Below are 19,852 nucleotides of genomic sequence, written 5' to 3' on the forward strand. Positions count from 1 at the left end.
TTAAGGCGGCTAGGGACAGGCCATTCAAAATTTAAGCTGCACCTACGCAAATAATTATATAGGCAACCAATCGTGCAATTCGACAAGTTTCATCAGGCATAAGCTACCTGCAATTTGCAAATGACCTCATCTTCCTACAATAAAACCAGATTCCAGACCCTCATTAGCGGCTATTCAACAAAAGTAACTGATTTATGGAATTTTAACTTTCTCCTGATGTTTTACAGTTTTAGTAATACTGGAAACCTTTGAATATAGAATATGAAATCAAAGCTGAAAGCTCTACATACTAACATACCTATATAAAAATATTACTAATCTAATGTATTACCGAGTGTATTACTTTCTAAGATATCATTCCTACTTACTTCCTATACGGGGATTTAGAATAATGACTTTTTGAGATTTACTCGGGTAATGAAGGGAACAATTTCCGAAACAAGAAAAACTGGTCTTCAATTTTTGTGGTTCATAGCACAAATTTATTTAAACAATTATCACATCCGATCAAACTACGGCCCCATAGATTTCTAAATTTATATGACAACGATTTTCACAAGTGCCGCGGATGTAAGAATGGTACTTTTCTTCAGTTAGATGAACAGTTTTCGATATTTCGCATGGCTTCCGCAATGTAGCCCGGTATTTGCTGCGTTTTCAACCTTCCCCCATTTATCAAATTATATATCTGAATTCTGATCTAATTTACAACAAAATAAATGACTCATTTTTCATTACAAAAAATGTTTTAATAGATTTTCGGAAATTTTCCAATTCCAACACGCCATTCGCCTGATGGTTTACGAAAATAGTTTATTTGGCTAGCCGTCAAACCTACAGTGGAATTATCAAAAGCATAGGTAGATTAAAAAATTATCAAAGTCCTCGTGTGGGATCGAAGAGAGATCAGCGCATTTTTGTGTGGCAGATCAGTATTGTATTAGCCACCATCAAAAAGATCTTATCGCAAGCTAACACATTCCCTTTGTCGGTACCCAATTCCTAAGTCAACTACCCCTCGCAGACGTGCGCCTTGTAAAATGAGGTTAACCAAGGAAAAAAACAAATTTTCGCCACGCAGTTATTGTGTCCGTTTACAAGATCTTTCCAACGGCACCATTTTGAAAACAATCTGATGGTGAGTAAAAACTTTAAACTCGAATTGCGGGTGAGCGAGACGTCGGAAGTGGGTACCGAGAAAGGGAATGTGGTGACTCCCACCAAGATCTTACTGATGGTGGAGTAAAACTTCAAACGCAAATTGGAGATGCACGGGACGTCGGACGCGAGTACCGACGAAGGGAATGTGGTAGCTTCGACAAGATCTCACACGAGGACTTTGACAATTTTTTACTAACGACATGCTGAAATAAAAAATTATCACTTGTAATAGTGCTTGCTATTTCCGGAAACTTTTCGAGCTCACAAATATTTGAACTTTCGCAAAATATTCGTGAGCAAGAAAAAAATTCTATTCAAGCACTGTGGTATTCAGTAAGAAAATTTCACACCGTAGTGACCCTCAACGGAAAAGTGACGTTTTATGTCAAAACATTATTACCTTTTTACATCAAAAAATTGACGATAAATTCCTTGGTTGCCATGGAAATGTGACACGAAATCCGCATTTCATTGGTGGACAAAATTGCTAGTTGAAATTTTCGTTGAGATTTGTCACCTAAAGTATGTAAGACACAAGATTATCAATTTTTTTATGAACAGTTTTTTAACAGAGCTGCTAGATTCAAGAAGGTGCCGACAACAAACAATTCGTCATGTTTATCTATAATAGGTACATCGTCCAAATTGTACATAATTTTTATGTAATCGATATTATTAAATTGCTTTTTTGATAAGTAGGTAACAATACACCTACATCAAATGTATGAAAAAAATGTATGAAACGGGTCTAAAAAATTAAAACGTTGTTACTCCTGAATATTACATTTATTGACGTACAATATTTTTTTAATTATCGGTCAATTATCGTTGGTACTAATAGACGAATAAATGGAAGGCATTGAGATTCTTTTGTTACTGGTCTAATAAGGGTCATAAACCATTGTATATAAGTATAATGGTCATTAGGTGCTAATATTTTCCAGGTAAAAGTGCTACCTGAGTTGCCTATCGTCATTGTATGGAAGGTATTGCATTTCTTCCGTCGCTATATTTTATATAAACTTTTGAGTAAAAATTACGTTTTATTTCATAATTTGAAACAGTTCGTAATATATTTTTTTAATCCACTTAGTTACTAAATAAATTGTGCGGATTTACTTTTTAAATATTTTTTTTACTAAGGCCAGTATTCGCGTTCTTAGTAAATTCAAGATTATCATTTATACACGACTTAAATAATTTTATCAAAAAAATAAATCGCTACATTTAATGACTTTCTATATCTCTATCAATTTCCGATAAGACCTCTAGTTAGAATTAATATTTGGGCTTTAAAAATTACTCAAAAGTTTCGACTTTTATTGCAAATTTCAGTGACCATTGTGTGTTGCCTATCCTCTATCCCTAGCCCCCTTAAACTCGAGGATCATAGCAAACATTTCTATAACTAAAAAGCTTTTGGAATGTAACGGCTTAAATACTTTAAACCCCGTGTATACCATCCTGAAAAAATTAATAGTCTTGACAGCTATTCTCGTCTGCTTTATATTGTATTAAGTTCAAAGGATGAAAAGTCATAAAAAGAAGAAAGATATGCATTAGAACGTTCCGGCTAACAAAAGGTGCATAGCCAACAAATCTTAAAATCGGTCGTTTCACTGATACGATCAAAATGAAGTTCTGCGTTGTGACTGATATTTTGATAGGCTATATTAAGTTACTATATACTTTTGAAGCTCTTATTATAAATTTATGCGAAAAAACGGTCCCGAAATACGTATGTCAGAATAGTGACACTTTTATAATTCATCTCAAACTAAGTTCAATTACGTTGTAAATATCTACACTTGCTAGTAGGATAGTAGAGCCAGAAAACAACACATTTAGGTAAGACCAGGCCTTCACTTTTCCGTTATTCTGGTACTTGCGAAATCAACTGTCAGGTAAATTTAACTGTAAGGTGAAAAATCGATCCCTAATCAGATATCTTAACGTTAACCTTACCTTAACCTTACCACGTTAACGTGGTATTCAATCAATCGGTTATTTCCATGGGTTATTTCATTAACTCGTTATTACTATTATGATCTAAACAATCTACCAAGTACATTATTACATACATTAAACATTTCTTTGGTAATCACTGGATGTGTGAAATAGATGACATCTTAATACTCTCAGTACAACTGCGTATCAGCGTATAAGATCTTATTTATAATGGACCTTTGTTTTATGTATATGATATTTAATTTTTAATCTTTCGAACAATTAGTGAAATAAAGAGAAACGACTTTTAACATGAGACGGTCCATCATCACTGGTAACAACCTCGCTAATATGTATCGTGCGGCGGAATTGCCAACAATGCACTTAAATCAATTGGTCCTCGATTATCCAATAATCCTATAAGTATAGATTACCCATGATCAAATATATGAATTCGTAAAAAAACAAATCTCTGAAAGAAATACGACACTTGCACATTACCGGTGTGTAGACGTCGTCTAGTATAAAAACAGTCGCAGGTAACTGAAAAATTATTTTTTTTCCTTCGCATAGGCTAGAAAATATAACGTCACTAATAGACAAAATCAGAAACACCGAGATAAGACATAAAGCGAAAGGCAGGGGCATCATGGAGGAGGTAAGAAGGATAAAATGGCGATGGGCTGGCCGCGTCTTTCGAAAATCGTCCTCATTTGGTCTCCCGCACAGTGCTAGAATCGGAACGCATTAATTCGCTCAAAATTGGGCGTGGAAAGTGTACTTGAATCATCAAATCTAAAGGCGACGTATGTAAGACGAATTTCTTGCGAACTTTGCAGAGGTAAATCTGTCGCCATTTCGTCTCCGCTATTTGCGCGTCATTTAATTGGAAAATATACCAAGGAACCTATTCGTAAATCACTTAGTAGCCACACATTTTGTAACCTATCCATGTCAATTGTTATACCAAAGCATCACTGACGTCTCCTAAGTTCGTCAAGTATTCTGTGTCTGTGGGGTTACATAAACATGCCTCTAAAGAAAGAAGTCACTAAACTTCCACCTCGCGGGCGTTCCAATTCAAATGACTGCGTTCTGTTCGCATGGCCCCCCGATCTGCCGATCTGACGACTTGTGATTCCTGCCCTTGAGACTATGTGAAATTTATTGTTTGTATTTATCCCATTGACAAGAACACTTCATGAACTTAAGAGACGCATCGGTGCTGCTGTAATAACAATAGACAATATGGGCATGATTGTTACAATACGCGTGGTATGAGCTGGAACGTTAGTGTGGTGTCACACTATGCGTTTTTACCGTTCCCTCTAAAACGCTCCTGTTTGACGGGATGATAATATCACACTTTATTAAATGGTACTAGTCACATATATGCGTTTTCGCCGCACCAACCGGATGCAACCGCATCCTGCTGCCGCTGCGCAGGATGACATGACAACCCCAATGACATGAAACCACGTGTTGTTGCACGTTGGTCGTCATCAGTTGTCACACTGAGCGTTGCAACCGGGTGTTTTGTTAGGTTTACAATCTTTGATGTCGGTTTATTCATCGAGTGCGTGCATGCAAAAACTGCACTGTGGGAAAAACAATCTAAAGAGTATGTAGATAAAAGCTGTAGGGAGAAATCATGGGTAGAAATTGAATTTTTGGACATTCGGTAATATACAAAAAAATTTTTCTTGTTCATTCGAATTTTTTCATAAATCTTCGCGAACCTATTATTAGATTCTCGTCCTGAATTAAAAGGATCAATCTAATATTGACAATATATCTGCTTTCGCAATAGCCCCTCCGCCTCAAGCGCATAAACCATCTTTAACAATAATTGAGACATGACACTACTTAGACTGCCAAAATATAGCAAAAACGCATCCCGTTAAACCGGAATAGTGTGACAAGTAGATCTCATCCTGTCAAACCGCATCCGTTTTAGCGGGAGCGGTAAAAACGCATAGTGTGACACCACACTTAGTCGTGTGTCGTGTGACAAATGGGGCACACATCAAACATTGGAATTTCGGGAGTAAACTGTGAGAGTTTCTGCTTCCTTTGATGTGTCAATGATTGTTCTCAGTGCAATCCTAGCAAATATAAGATTTTGAAACCCGAGGAATCATCTATAGGAACCCTGTATAATCGAATCACGGTCTATCTGCCTCGTATCGCCAAATAGAAACGCGAGCTATGAGAAGTGCCCCAAAATTGAGTGCTCCTTATTTTGTCGAGCGAAATCGTCGAAAATGCGAATTGTGCGTGAACGGATCGTAGGAAGTGGGTATCGACCAAGGGAATGTGGTTGCCTCCGACAAGATCTTACTGATGGTGGAATCAAAACTTCAAACGCAAATTCCGGGTAAACGGGACTTGGGAAGTTGGTAACGACAAATGGAATGTAGTTGCCCCCGACAAGATCTTATTGGTGGTGGAATCAAAACTTCAAGCGCGAATTGTGGGTGAACGGGACATCGGAAGTGGATACCGACAAAGGAAATGTGGTAGCCCTCCACAAGATCTTACTGACGGAGGCAAAACTGCCTAATACAATACCACACACATATGCACCCCCTCTCATTCATTCATCAAAGAATTATAACAGAACTCGTTACAGAGTAGACCGGAGTAGACTATTATTTCTAGCGCATTTTTTAAGAATTAAAACAAATGTGCTATTGTTTACGTTTTGTCCGTCCGTCCGTCCGGACCCACTTCTGCCGTTGATACGAACTTCTTCTAGGGAAGTGGTCCTGGAATTTTGTGCAGTAGGTAGCCTATACCTTGAAGGTGTGCCAGACGGCCATCAAATTTCGCTGTCTAAAAGGAGCCCCCCCCCCCCACGAGTTATTTCCTGAGATGCTGTTTTTGAAAGTAAAACGTGCATACCTTTTACATACGACAACCAATTGGTTTCAGATTTTGCATACGCATGCCTTTAGTGGTGCCAAGTTAAACTTTAGAAAATGGGGGGGGGGGGGGGTAAACACATACTCTACCCTTCATGGTATTCTAATGGAAGGTCTCATCGAAATAAGTTGGTTTGTACAAACTATAACTTTCCCGTGCGACTCTTTTTTGGGATCAGTGAGTATATTCCCTTACACCTCAAGAACGGATTGTCGGAAGAGGGTACTCACAAAGGGCGATTGAGACGTCTGCAAGAAATATATCCATTGGTGATGTCAAAAAAAATGTGAGGTCACGTTGGCGCCACGTGGCTAAAACTTTTATTTTGTGCCTAAATGAAAGAGAAAAATTCTGAAATTTATCTAAAACCGTGTACAATTTGGTTGTACAACAGCAGCACCAGTTAAGCACGTTAAAAGAAATATCCATAATTCCCTTCGTTTCTCTTCTAAAGCGCCTTCATATCATTAGTAATCCATATGATTTATATTCATCACCGTTTCACAAATACTCCAAAGTAACTGAGATTAGCCCAGAACTAAAACTACGATTTAAAAAAACTTCTGATATTTCAGTTTATCTCGAGGTTTATCCATACTTTTTAGTGCACTTTCACTCTCAAAAAATAAAAAGTGCACTTTTTCGGTCTTGATGTCTGTCTGTCGTCTGTCTGTGTCACAAAGCTCCGGAACTACACCACTTACTTGGTACTTACTTGGTATTAATGTCATTCGATCAGGAATTAAAAATTATTTCATGTTTGTATATTCTCGTTAAGGCATGAAATTGTCCATAAGGGCTATTATAATCGAAAAAACAAATTTGAAATTGCACTCTTCGCCTCTTGCTCAAAAGTGACTTAACTATTTTCTTTCTGGTTTTAATCGCTGGTACAATCGCGATCCGTAGGTGGGCACATATGGGAAAGTTAATGCATAAATTAAAATTTACTTTAACATACACAAATGCGCCCTGGTTGAGCTTGTGCATGCGCAGATCATCTTAAAAGTGAATTCAGACGCACTGAAGGCAGAGGAATTTGTAAAGGTTAATTTAAACTGTGGTAGAAGTATTGAAGTATCTCGCAGTACTACAGCGACAGACCATACCAGTACTTAACTATCTGACAGGACCCAGTAGCGTAAGCGCAGTACTTCAAATACTCCCTATTTCCGCAGTACGTGCACGTAAAACCTTAGTGGATCAACATTCGAATCTTTGAACATGTAAATAAACTTTGGGTCGGGGATTTTTTAAGGCTAATTTTATTAATGCTCTCATAGAGAACCAATGAGTTCACCAAGGAAATCGGTCTAAAACTGCACGACGAACAAAAATTGAATTTTGAAAAATTAAGTAGGTACCGTGAGAACGTTGACTCTTATTTCTCATATCACCGTGATTATTGTAGGCAAAAAAGCGCAACTGGCTAAACGATAGAGTGACAATCGGTGACAACGTTGCACTATGTGCAGAACTGAAAGAGAGAGAGCAGAAAATTCTTTCAAAAAACGGGTTCCACTATCCTTGGCGCATGTCAATGGAAGCCTACCTGTTAATTACAGTTTGTGCCAAACATAACTAACAAAATCTACAAAAATCCGAGCAAAAATCCCTACAATTTGTAAATGGTAAGTTTGTCAGATTCTCTTCTCTTAAAGATTTTTTTGCATTTTATTTTCTGCAATTTTTTCGGTTCCTTTTACTAATGAAAGTTAACGTTTCATCAGGCGTTTCATATTCTTTTACTGCTCATTTTTTGTTCCCATTTTTAGCGCATTTTTTTAAGAATTAAAAAAAAAAGGAAATTAATTTGATCTTTCATGGTATTCTAATTAAAGGTCTCAAGGAAAAGAACCGTTTGCTACCACATACCGTCCGTCTTTCTGACCCATTTTCAAAAGTGGGGGTTCTATGCAAAATGCGTTAAAAATGTTGTATTCTAATTTAAATACCAAGAAAACATCTATACTAAGCACTAAGCAGATTTGAATATTCGTAGTAGGTATATGTAATTCGAGAACATTCCAGTTTCATAATTTCACTATTGAGTGTTCAAACATTAATGTAGTAATACAGCGATCATGTTGAATCGATATAACCTCACTGTCTCAATTTGCAGAAACATTGTTGCTTCATTGACTATTAATTGATTTTACCATGTCGTATATCCCGTACATCAAACAAGTTCAAAAAAAGTCTCTGATGGGCCATCACTATAGACTTCAGCGCATTTTTGATTTCTCAGATCAGTAGCTTCGAGAGTAGCTTTCACCGTTTCACATCATTGAGTAATTTTGTTTTATTGGCTTCTGAGTTGATTTTTATACCCGAATGTTCAATGGCTATTATAATCGGATCATAACGTTCTGGTAAAATTCATAAATTATGAACTCCCGGAATGACTCGGCGTTCAGACTAAGCGATGCAGGAAAAACACGATAGCGCGAATATAATTGCTTTTATAATGTTGTATATGAAATTTTCAATCGCGTGGTTGCTAAAAGAAAGAAAAACAAGTCCAAATATCCAATATGGTTTACTAATGAGATTATTAATACTCTCAAAATAAAAAATTATTATCTCAGATTTAGAAAATTGTCCGCTCTCCATCCATGATATAAACTTTAGAGGCTAGGAGTAGGTTAAAGCGATTGACTAGGGCTGCCCATGTGAATTACTTATATCACAGACAACATATACTTGTTGTCTGTGCTTATATGAAACAGAGCAAGATATTAATACCAACATAAATCATTTCTGGACTTACGTTAAGCAGCAAAGGAAATCGGATTGTAACATACTTTCAGTTGCTCCTGACTCCTTTGGCCAGTATTTTAACTGGGTCTATTGCAATGATAAAAGCAATTATGCAAACAACTTTCCGAATGACCGTAAAGTTATCTCGAACGATATGTTCACACTAAATAAAATTACAGCGGAAGACTACAGAAATGCTATTAAAAAATTAAAACCAAAAAAGGCAGCGGGTAATGACATGTTTCCTCCATATATAGTACGAGGTTGTTCAGAATGGCTCGAAAAACCACTACTTCATATATACAATCTAGCAATTAAGACGGAAACCTTTCCCCATATGTGGAAGGAATCGATTGTCGTACCAATTCACAAATCCGGGAATAAGAAATTGGTTGAAAACTACCGACCTACAGCAATACTTTCAGCGCCCGCTAAACTTTTTGAACTAATATTGCACACAAACCTGTTTATCCATATAAAACCTTCATTAGATGATTCCCAACACGGGTTCGTGACCCACAAATCTACTTTAACAAACCTATAAACTTTCACTAATCACGTCCAGGAATCTCTAGACTCCAAACAACAAGTTGACGTGATCTATACAGATTTTACCAAAGCTTTCGACAAAGTGGATCACGATTTGTTACTGGGAAAACTGTATTTACGTGGACTAACTCTCCATTGGCTAAATTTTTTTGCTTCATATCTAAAAAATCGCACCTTCAAATAACATTTGATGGTAATACTTCAGGAAAGTTTGAGGCCAATTCAGGTGTACCTCAAGGGTCCAACCTAGGACCACTGTTGTTTTTGATCTTTATTAACGATTTTCGTATGTCCATAATTACCTCAAACTCACTTATGTTTGCAGATGACCTAAAAATCTATTCTGAAGTCGTCTCTGTTGAGGATTGTAACCTCCTTCAAAAGCACATAGACCGTCTACTTAAGTGGGGCCTTAACAATAAACTTCCACTAAATATCTCCAAATGCCTAGTTTTATCTATATTTCGCACCAGAATCAATATATAAGATTCGATTACGAAATGTTCGGAACAAAACTAAAACGAGTGGAATCTATCAAAGACCTTGGTGTTGTCTATGATTCTTCTCTCAACTTTAATAAACACATTGAAAACATTGCTACTAGCGCCTACAAAATGTTAGGTTTTGTTCTTAGACAATCTGCTAATTTTAAATGCATTCGTACGTTAAAAATCTTGGACTTCACGCTGGTCAGACCCAGGCTAGAGTATACATATCCGTAGTATGGCATCCCCATACACTTTACCAAATAAAACGCATCGAAAAAGTTCAAAATAGATTTATGATTCCTATATTTTAAAAAAAATAACACCTACCCCGAATTTAATGTTAGATCTACAAATCTCAGGCATGAATTTGAAATACAAAGTCTTGCTAATCGCAGAAGCATAGCTTTGGTACAGTTTGGTCATAAACTATGGAATAATCTAGTGGACCAAATCTATCTGCTATCCTTAATGTCTCTTAAAGTTCCTAATCGGACGACACGTTCAACTGATTATGTTTCACATTCCGACGACTACTTTTCGCTTCCACTCACCCCTCTTAGCTATGTTGCGTTTGTTGAATCATTTGCTAACGTCAATTATTGATCTTGATTTACCGATTCCGTTTAAAAAATTTTCAAAACTTGTGATCGTCTACTATTCGTCTAATTAAAACTCCTTGGGAGTGACATACAGTAGTACAGTGTCGATTTTAGGCTTTCTCAATTGTTTAAGTTAGTTTACATTTCATGTACCTAATTAGGCGTACGCCTGTTTGGAATGAATAAATAAATAATGCCGCAAACCCGAAAGTGCTACGATACTGCGCTGCCGAGATCGCGATCGATTTATACAAGGCGTCCGAGCAGCCATAAATAAATAATATTTCAAAGAATTGTTTTCAGGTAAGCATGAGCTGTCGAACAACCACCACAGGAGAGAGTTTCTACTCAGTTGGAACAGCAACAGTCATCAGCAGAAGCAGAACCAAACCACGGTATATAAATGTCTTATGTATTAGGTACCTACACTTCAAAAAGAAATTTCTTTATTCTGACTGCCTTACACAGTTTAATATGCAATCCGCCCAGAATATTTCACTACCACTCTCAATATTCCCAAATGAACATCCATTCACGTATTATGTAGAGATCATTCGAGACTATTCCATACTGATGCATAAAAGAAAAAGAGTCAACAACGATTCAATTTACTGACGAAATCCTTATAATGTTCCTAGATGCCCATAGTGAAATTGAAACGTTCGCAGAATATTAGAATGTGTCTTTGCAATATTCCTTATGTTTATAGAGTATTCGGTGCCTGTGATGCGTAGGTATCTTCCAGTAAAGCATTTATGATCGCAATGGATCAGGGGAAAGCGTGATCGATACGATGTTTTGTTTGTGATAGTGATAAGACGCTTAACTAATAACGTAATTTTTTTCAGTTATCACACTTTAACGTTATAAACACGTTAATGGAAATTCTCATTTTAGAGTGACACTAAATTTTCAATAGTGGGTGCCAAAAGCACGATCAAGTTTTGAGTTAGGAATTATTAGCAACGTGTAGCGAGAAAGCTGTTATTAATGAAGGAATAATTCTGTAATAACGTTACTTAATCAAAGGCAGCTACCGATAACATCTTACCTAGTTATAAAACGTTTTATCAGCTACTGAATTATGAATATCACGTAGTAGATGTTAAATGAAACTGAATTATTAAAAGCGACGAAGGCGTGTGCTAATTTAAAGCTTGACATGAATTTGTCATAAAATTTTCATTTTTGTGTGCGAATTCCAATTTTTTACCTTGCTACTTTAGAATCGAAATTTGCTTAATTTTGTTCACTAAATGTATCACCATTGAAATTTCAATCTGAGAAGTCTTGCATATGTTTCCATGGCAGTAATTTACTCTAATGTGTCTTACATATTTAAAATGAAATCGAAATGTCTTACCTGCGGCGAACATTCCGCTACGTCCAAAGAGGATGAGGCAATGTCCTTGAATCCCGAGGGAGACTTGGGGGATGTTGCAGAAATGGTGGCAGTTTGCCTGGAGGTGGAGGCGGAGGTAGAGCAGGACTTCGGGAACGCTCCAAATGCATCGGTGCCGTCGAAGCGTAAATATTAACAGAGGAACGTTGATGTACGCACGCTCTTTTAACGTCCGGCATCGCGAATTGCAATTTTTGCCAAAATTGGCGATCCCCCCATTCGATCACAGTATTAGTTTTTAAATACAACCTTAAATCTGGGTCTAAATCTCGTTGAGGTAGTTCACCCGTCACTATAAAAATTAACCTACGTCGTCTGTCCTTTAACACTTCGTGCAAAGCAGATTTAAATTCAAATCTGCACCATTCGTTGTGCAAAAAGTTTTTGGATAATACGATAATAGTACGCCGCGAGGATTCAACGGCTTCAATTATTGTATCGGCTACATATGTGGAAACGTTGAAATCCCTGTAGTGCAAGCAAAGCCTGTAGTTAGCGTCGGCACCCTCAAGTCCAGGTACAAGAACTTGATTTACGAACGCGTCATCTTTAGCGCTATAACTCACGTATGCATCAAAAAGTCTATCTTTATCTTGTTGCTCTTCGAACGCGGTAGTTTTATAACACATTCTTAAACCGCAGCGTGAGTATATCCACACCCTTAATTCCTTGCGGTAATAAAAAGCTCCACAAACAATAACTACGCTTGCTAAAAAAACACACATTGCTACCAACAACATCGGTAAATAGTCGTTCATGACTTGACTTTCGACAATTGCGTGGGAGCTTATGCTGTACGCGGTGCAAGACGTCGAATTAAAGTCGGTCATTAAAAGCCCGACACTTTTTGTCGAATTATTGAGGTTACACACAATCTTAGCCGAATCTAAAACTTTGCCTAAATTTACTTGTAACCACGTTCTATACTTTTGAACGTAATGACAATCGCAAGACCACAAATTTTCACCGAGTCCAATTTCAACTAAGTAAGGGTTGTTTATAAACTGCCAAACTTCAAATGTAGTCAAACGGTTGCCATCAATTCGCAAAACCTCCAGCTGCTTCAACTCCAGAAAAGTTCTATTATCAACGTAATGAATGAGATTGCCTTGCATATACAACTCGCGTAAACTCTCCAACGTTGCTAATTCAAATCCTAGTAGTTGCTTAATGCGATTATTCTCCAAGTGCAATACGGTTAATCGACGTAATCCGCTGAAAGTATGGTTATAGACTGCGGCGATGTTGGAATTATTCGCATAGAGCACTTTCAAGTTTTTACGCCCTATGAATGAGTGGCTCGAGAGCTCTCCGAAACTATTCCCGTCCAAATAAACTTCGGTAGCGTCCATTGGTATTCTACTCGGCATCTCCGTATAACCAACTCCCGAACATTCGACGACGTTAGCGGACCAGGATTGATCGTGATAACAAGTGCAGTTCGTGGGACATGTCATTTCGCAATCGCACGCGTCGAAATCGCAACAATGGCACAATGCGAAACAATGGGTTTTATACGTGCATAAAAATTGGGAAGATTCGGCTTCAATTAGAGGTAGGTAATTACTGTCACGATTATACAGGAGCTTACAGTAGATGCTGTCGAGATCCATAACGCGTGGATGTTGCCTGAGGTGGTCGAGTTTGTTAATTCTCTGCAACCACTCCATAGTGCAGTCGCATTGAAATGGATTTCCGCCGATGTAGAATTCGGGTAAGGGTCGATCGGGATCAACGGGTGTAAGCCTGAGCGCGTTCAAGTCCATGCTTACTATCTGATTAGCGTACAGATCCGCTCGCGTTAGATTAGTCTTCCTTAAAAATGTGTGGGGTTCGACAACTGATATAAGGTTATCGTTCAGAAAAAGCAGTTCTATGCTGCTCGGAACTGAAACGCTACTTAATTTTGTAAGCTTATTGAAGCTCGCATCTAGGGTTTGTAGTTGAAGTTCTAAATCTAAAGCGTAATGATTTCCAATTTCTTTTACGTTATTTTTATGCATATCGAGCCACTGCAATCCTCTCGGTATAAGAGCGTAGTCGAACCACTCAAGCTGATTGTCCGAAATATTTAACCACAATAAACTGGGAATATCCGCAAATAGTCCGTTAATATCAGTCAAGAGATTAGCATCCAACCGAATAGCCTGCAAAGTGGGACTAGATTCAAAGGCGCCGTGCTCTATCCTCTGAATCTTATTTCGGGCAAGATTTAGAATCTGCAGAGCCGGCAAATCCGCAAATGCTCGTTTGCTTATATTCTGTAGTTGATTTCCGATTAATCTCAAGCCGTATAAATTGTTCATGCCGCGAAAACCGGGCTCCTCCAAAGCCGAAATAGAATTCTCTCCTAAGTCGACTGTTCGAAGTAAACGCATGTTCTTAAGTGCCAATGGCACAGCCGAGAGCACGTTACCGTTGAGATTTAGATCTTGCAAACTGGAACAATTTCTAAAAGCTTCTGGGTGAATTCCTTCAAGTAAGTTATTATCCATCCCCAGAAGAGATAGTACGTAAAGGCCATTCAGGGAGTACGCATCCAAATACGTGATCTTGTTATAAGAAATAATTAAAGTGTGTAAATTGCTCATAGGCGCGAACGTGTCCGCCGGAATGCTTTGCAATAAATTGTGCTCCAAGTTTAGAATCTGTAGGGTGTAGAGATCCCTAAAAAACGCGGGTTCTAATTTAGAAATCCGATTGTAGGATAAATTCAACAATACGAGTCTAATTAATCCGGAGAATGTTTCGCTGTTTATCCAAGCGCTGGTTAAATGATTTTTTGATAAATCTAAGGCGAGTAGTTGTTCTAAGTTTGAAAAAAGTCCTGGAGCTAAAACGCTGATAGAATTGTTTTGAAGATAAATTTCTTTTATGGATCCCGCGGAGTCTTTGAACAGCTCGGGAGGGAGCGCCACGACTTTGTTGTTCGACAAATCAAATATCTGTAGTGCTTTAAGACCGGCTAGGGCCCTATCGGCGACCATCGATATTTCGTTGTTGTGAATGAAAAGTTCACGCAATCTGCGTAAAACGCTGAATCCGCTCGCCGGTATCAAGACGAAGTGATTAAACGAGGTGTCTAATACTTGTATATCTAAACTACAAGGATGTGTAAAGCCCTTGGGCATTTCGGCACGATGTAAGTGCTCTTCCTCCGGAATGCTAATTAAAGGTAATGGTGCGCCCGATGCCTTCTCGCGGAAGCCTAAGTCGCTAACGTCTTGAAGCCTATTTTCGCTAACGTTTAATGTGACCAGATTAGTGAGCGGGCAAAAAATGTTTTCGGGAAACGACCAGATATTATTACAGCTCAAATCTAATCTTTCCAACTGACGGACGGGCACAAAGCTTTCGGCTGCAAGATCTAAGCTCATCGCCGGCCAATTAGTGTTATGAGTTCGAACAGTTAGATTTCTTAGATCTCGTAATCCCATTAACGTACCCGCTGGCCATCGCCCTAATTTGCAATGTTCCAACTCTAATTCCCGTAATTTTATCAAATGTACAAAACTGCGATCGTCTAAACTACTTCGAGACATGATTACATCACTGCATTCTACGCGAAGGGAGGTAGTGTGTTCTGAAGGAATGACGCTAAAGTTAGTTGTGTCAAACTCACTGTTTATAGTCCGTAATTTACACGTTAACGCTACTTCATCTTGTCCACCCGCTACAGCTGGTTCACGTATCCACCACTGGCAGTCATCTGGTGCTTCATACCGAAGTGTTTGAGGAACATTCTCAGGAGGCGATGTGTTGTTTGCAAACACGTGTCTTAACGAAAAAACTAAACAGTAAAGTAATAACTCAAGCTCCATTTCGTAGATTGAGAATTCCGAGACACAAAATCATTAAATCGGACATATCCTAAAGCATTTTAGACAGCTATCGGCCAATTTTTGGCCATATAACATTAACGATACCGGCAACTACTACAATATAAAGGGTCGGAACCGCACTGACGAGAAACCTGCTGGCTTCTAATATATAGCTTCACCCGCCCGTTAGCCCGCTCATTTATAAACACTAGCACATAACGTACCCTCGTAAATATTAATAATAGGAAATAATGAGTTTTACTTCGACAGAAATTCGAACAAATGTCTAATTTAGTACGCCGAAATCGCAGCGTTTCATTAACGCGTAGCAATCGTCACGCAACATTTTTAGGTCAATATATTATTAGATATCGTGAGCTTTAGGGATGGATCGTTTCGAGCTGCGTCTAATGCACAGCGAACGAATACGCTAACTGAACCCCAACATACTGGAACAGCGAACATGAGAAGAGCATCCACAGCTTCCATGAGCAAAGATAACCGAGGGCGCCCGATTCGAGTCGGCTAAGGCGTCTGGCGCCCCCGCGTTTATAGGAACTTGGCTTATAAAGAAATGAGGGATGTAAAGAACCCCTAAAATTTAGCCTCTTGGAAAAAAATTTACTCGCCAACTTTTTTTTATATTGAATATGTTTAATCTACCGAACAATTGCCAGATATCAATATTGCGTATGATCATTCTTTTGAAAAACACAAAGTACTAATCCAATTATACTTAACGGATAAATGAATTCACGGGCAAAGCCGAAACGATATCAAAAGCGGCGCAGTCGTCTTTTGCGGAATTTCTTTGGCGCGATACAAATTGTAGGTATAACCGTTTTATACGCGGTCGCCCTTTAATTAAATTCAGGGTAGGTAGAAAGCGATTGATAAATGAAAACCAAAGGTAGTATTTTAGTCAATGAAGTTTGAAAGTTAAAACTTGGCAGGTGTATAGTGGATGAAATCAGTGCTGAAACCTAGTCCGAAAGTAATGCAGTGCTGACCGCGGGAGTCACCACCTGCCACTTCGTACCCACTACGGGCGGCTCCGGTCGCGTTCCTCCTGCCACTAATCGTGACAAACAACCGCAGAATTTCACTTCGACTTAATTCTTGAAAGATTACTTAACCGTTTCGATTTTATATCATACGTTTAACACTTAATGAATACTTCTGGCAATCATCATCTCCTATAAATCTAAACGAAGTCGTGCGATTCCAATTATAAATTTTCTGCCAAGTTAATTATTTTGAAAGAACATAAGCGCACAGCATTTGTGTAAAGCTTTTCACTTTGTAATCGGAATTCTAAATTACCATTTACTGTATAATTTAGAGCTGCAGCAGTAAAATCGGTAGAGGTGTACCTATACCTTACGCACTATCTACTGAACAGGCCTATGTTTGCAAACGAAATTAGCCATTTTTTTCTACTAATACTGGAATTTTCTGCCCACACCAATATCAAAGTGGATTAGCCCAACGTTAGGGACTTAGGGTTAGACCAGGTTAATGCGTCACCCGTCACCACCACGGAATTAATATTAATTTATTAAAACAAGCTTTTTGCGAACTCTCGATCTCGAAGTAGCACAATTTTTCAGTTTTTTCAGTATTATTGAAATCTCTCTATCGACGGAATCGATGTACTACATCCACAGGCGCAATGCAAATGCGAGCTTCTTGTACATGCTAAATTTAAATCCTTTCTACCAATTTATAACAATAACAACAAATTGATTGTGATCCAAACTGGGAAAGGATTCACATTTCTCAAAGAGACAAGGTAAAAAGGTTTAGGCAGCTCGTAGATTCCGAAACATTGCCCTTACTACACGAAAATAAGAAACCGTACATCGAATAATGCCGAATGTGAATATTACGCAGGCAATTGAGAATTATATTATGTACTGCATATTTACTGATGAATATTTTCTTTTACCCATCTGAGTGCAGAACCTAATCATGCTGTACTGAGCATTTGCATTGTGTATTTTTGAAACTTGTTTTTTGGGCTCATATCGTGTATGAGTTTTACCCGATCTTGGTGTAACAACAAATCAAATCACAGAAGATTAAATGTTAAATCCGATTGCGCCCCCTTTGATGTACCAAAAGCATCTATCGAATCAAATTTGGTGTCATCTACTTTGCCTTTACCGATGCCTGTGACCACTCGAAATTTAATCCCGAATCAAAGTGAAGATGAATGTGTTTCAGGTCCAATTCCCTTATGATTTATATTTTATGTGATAGTTTTCGCCCTAGTAAATTCCCCTCGGAAATACTTGGGGACCTTGAACGTACTTCAAAGAAAATTCACGTTTAAGAAATCTAGAGGCCAAAAGATTGCTTCCAAAAATTCGCCCCTAGAAAGGTGTCCTCCTTGTACATTTTCCACTATGATGATGGAAGGGCAACATGATCGTTAAATATTAGCATAATTTGGTGCTCAATGATGGGGATGGCGGTGGAGATGGAGGAGGATAGAGGAAAAATAGCATTTATCATTCATAATAAATCATAATCATGAACGAATTCAAAATGTAGGCCCATTTTGTATAGTTACACTTAGGCCCGGTTTTTCAGTTACGGGTTAGACCACATTTTTTGGTTTAATCAAAACTTTAACTGTATATCTGTTTCTAGATGCCAAGTTATCAGTGAAGATGGAAAAACGACAGCAAAGATTTTAAAATTTCAATAGTTTTGGAAAGTGATCCAATACAAGCATTTGGTAGGGAACAGAACAATCGGAAACATGGTAAAAATTACCCGCTGAATTCAATGCCATTAAGATTGTAGGTGCTCTAAGATTTGCCAACATTTTGAAGGAAAAGTGGAACAATTTGAAGAAGACTGCAGTAAAAAAACATGCTCAAGACAGACAACACATCGGTGGAACTGGCAGTGGTCTGTTTGTCCCTCCCTCTACAACTCCCACACGCGCTCTTGTACGGGACATACTGGGAAAAAGGATCACGAGACTCGAATCACTCTTCTACAGTGATATTGCAACAGTTTCTAAAAATCCTGGTTTTCTTTATGAATCAATAAAACTCGATGTTGTCTTCCGCAAAAGCGAATAAACTACAAAAGATTGCTTTGAAAATGGTCTGTCATTTATCAGAACGAAAAATGTCAGCATTTACAAATGATTTGCAACTTTCGCAATTAAACCAGCAGTAATATATTTTTTGGGGAAGAATTCATCGAATTTTATCGATTCATATTTCCACCCACATTTGAGATTATGGAATTTTCGAACCTATTTTGCTCAAGTTTGTACGGTTCTATATTTCTCGTAACAGGTAGCGACTCTGACCCAAAATGTGAGCCTTCGCCCAATGGAGATTCATGGGTGCACTACAGTCATCATCTTCATCAGAGCTTTTGCAGGTTCCCCCATTAATTTTAGATTGGGTGACTGCATCCCCCAAATGTTAAAAACACAAGTGGCTACAAAGCTGGCAAATCAAAAAATAATTAAAGATACACCCAAGATTGGTCTGAATTAGATTAATCGACGGCCGATAAATTAAAAAAAATTATCGATTAATCGATAATTAGTCATTTAAAAGTAGTGCTTTGCAACAAACGATTAACCGATAACTTATCGATAATTATCGATTAATCGATAACTTATCGATTAACCGATAACTTATCGATAATTATCGATTAATATAGTCGATATATTTTAAAAAATGGTCGGTTAATCGATAATTTATCGAAAATTTAAAGGATTGGTCGATAAATCTATAATTACCGATAATCTATCGATTAGGTATGGACACTGAAAAACCGCCAACAGGTGTAAATTCTGGTTAAGTGTTAAACGAGTTTAATTAATCGATATTTTAACCAAAAACTGAAAAATAAGCATAGTTTCGGCTAGCCACCATTTTCGAACAGGGCGGTTATTCGGGTTATTCTTGAGTTAATAGGAATAGAATTAGTATGAATATGTTGCTACTGGTAATCGCCGAGAGAAAACGATTGTTGGCGAGAAAAAGATGCGTGATTGTACATTTACTGCACGGTAGTTGTTTAAACCGAGTTGAGGTAAATAGTTATTGTGATTGTGACATTATGAAAAGATGTTGAATGCACGTAACTGATACATATTTGTATTTGCATAGCACTTTAATATTCGTTCCTACTTCCTGGACACCACGCTGCATAAAGCAAACAAAA

The 19,852-nt window shown here is 37.9% G+C and overlaps 1 protein-coding gene across 1 annotated transcript in view; it reads right to left on the reverse strand.

Annotated features, from left to right (window-relative positions):
- Positions 1–16,085, reverse strand: part of LOC116163129 (toll-like receptor 6) — a 112,759-nt gene extending 96,674 nt beyond the window's left edge. Inside the window, exon 1 of the mRNA XM_031476977.1 lies at positions 11,793–16,085. Within this exon, the coding sequence (XP_031332837.1) occupies positions 11,810–15,652 (3,843 nt within the window). The 5' untranslated portion in view covers positions 15,653–16,085 and the 3' untranslated portion in view covers positions 11,793–11,809. The remainder of the gene's footprint in view (positions 1–11,792) is intronic.
- Positions 16,086–19,852: the final 3,767 nt, after the last annotated feature.

The sequence above is a fragment of the Photinus pyralis genome, unplaced genomic scaffold, assembly GCF_008802855.1.
Source record: "Photinus pyralis isolate 1611_PpyrPB1 unplaced genomic scaffold, Ppyr1.3 Ppyr1.4_LG2, whole genome shotgun sequence".
Classification (NCBI taxonomy): domain Eukaryota; kingdom Metazoa; phylum Arthropoda; class Insecta; order Coleoptera; family Lampyridae; genus Photinus; species Photinus pyralis.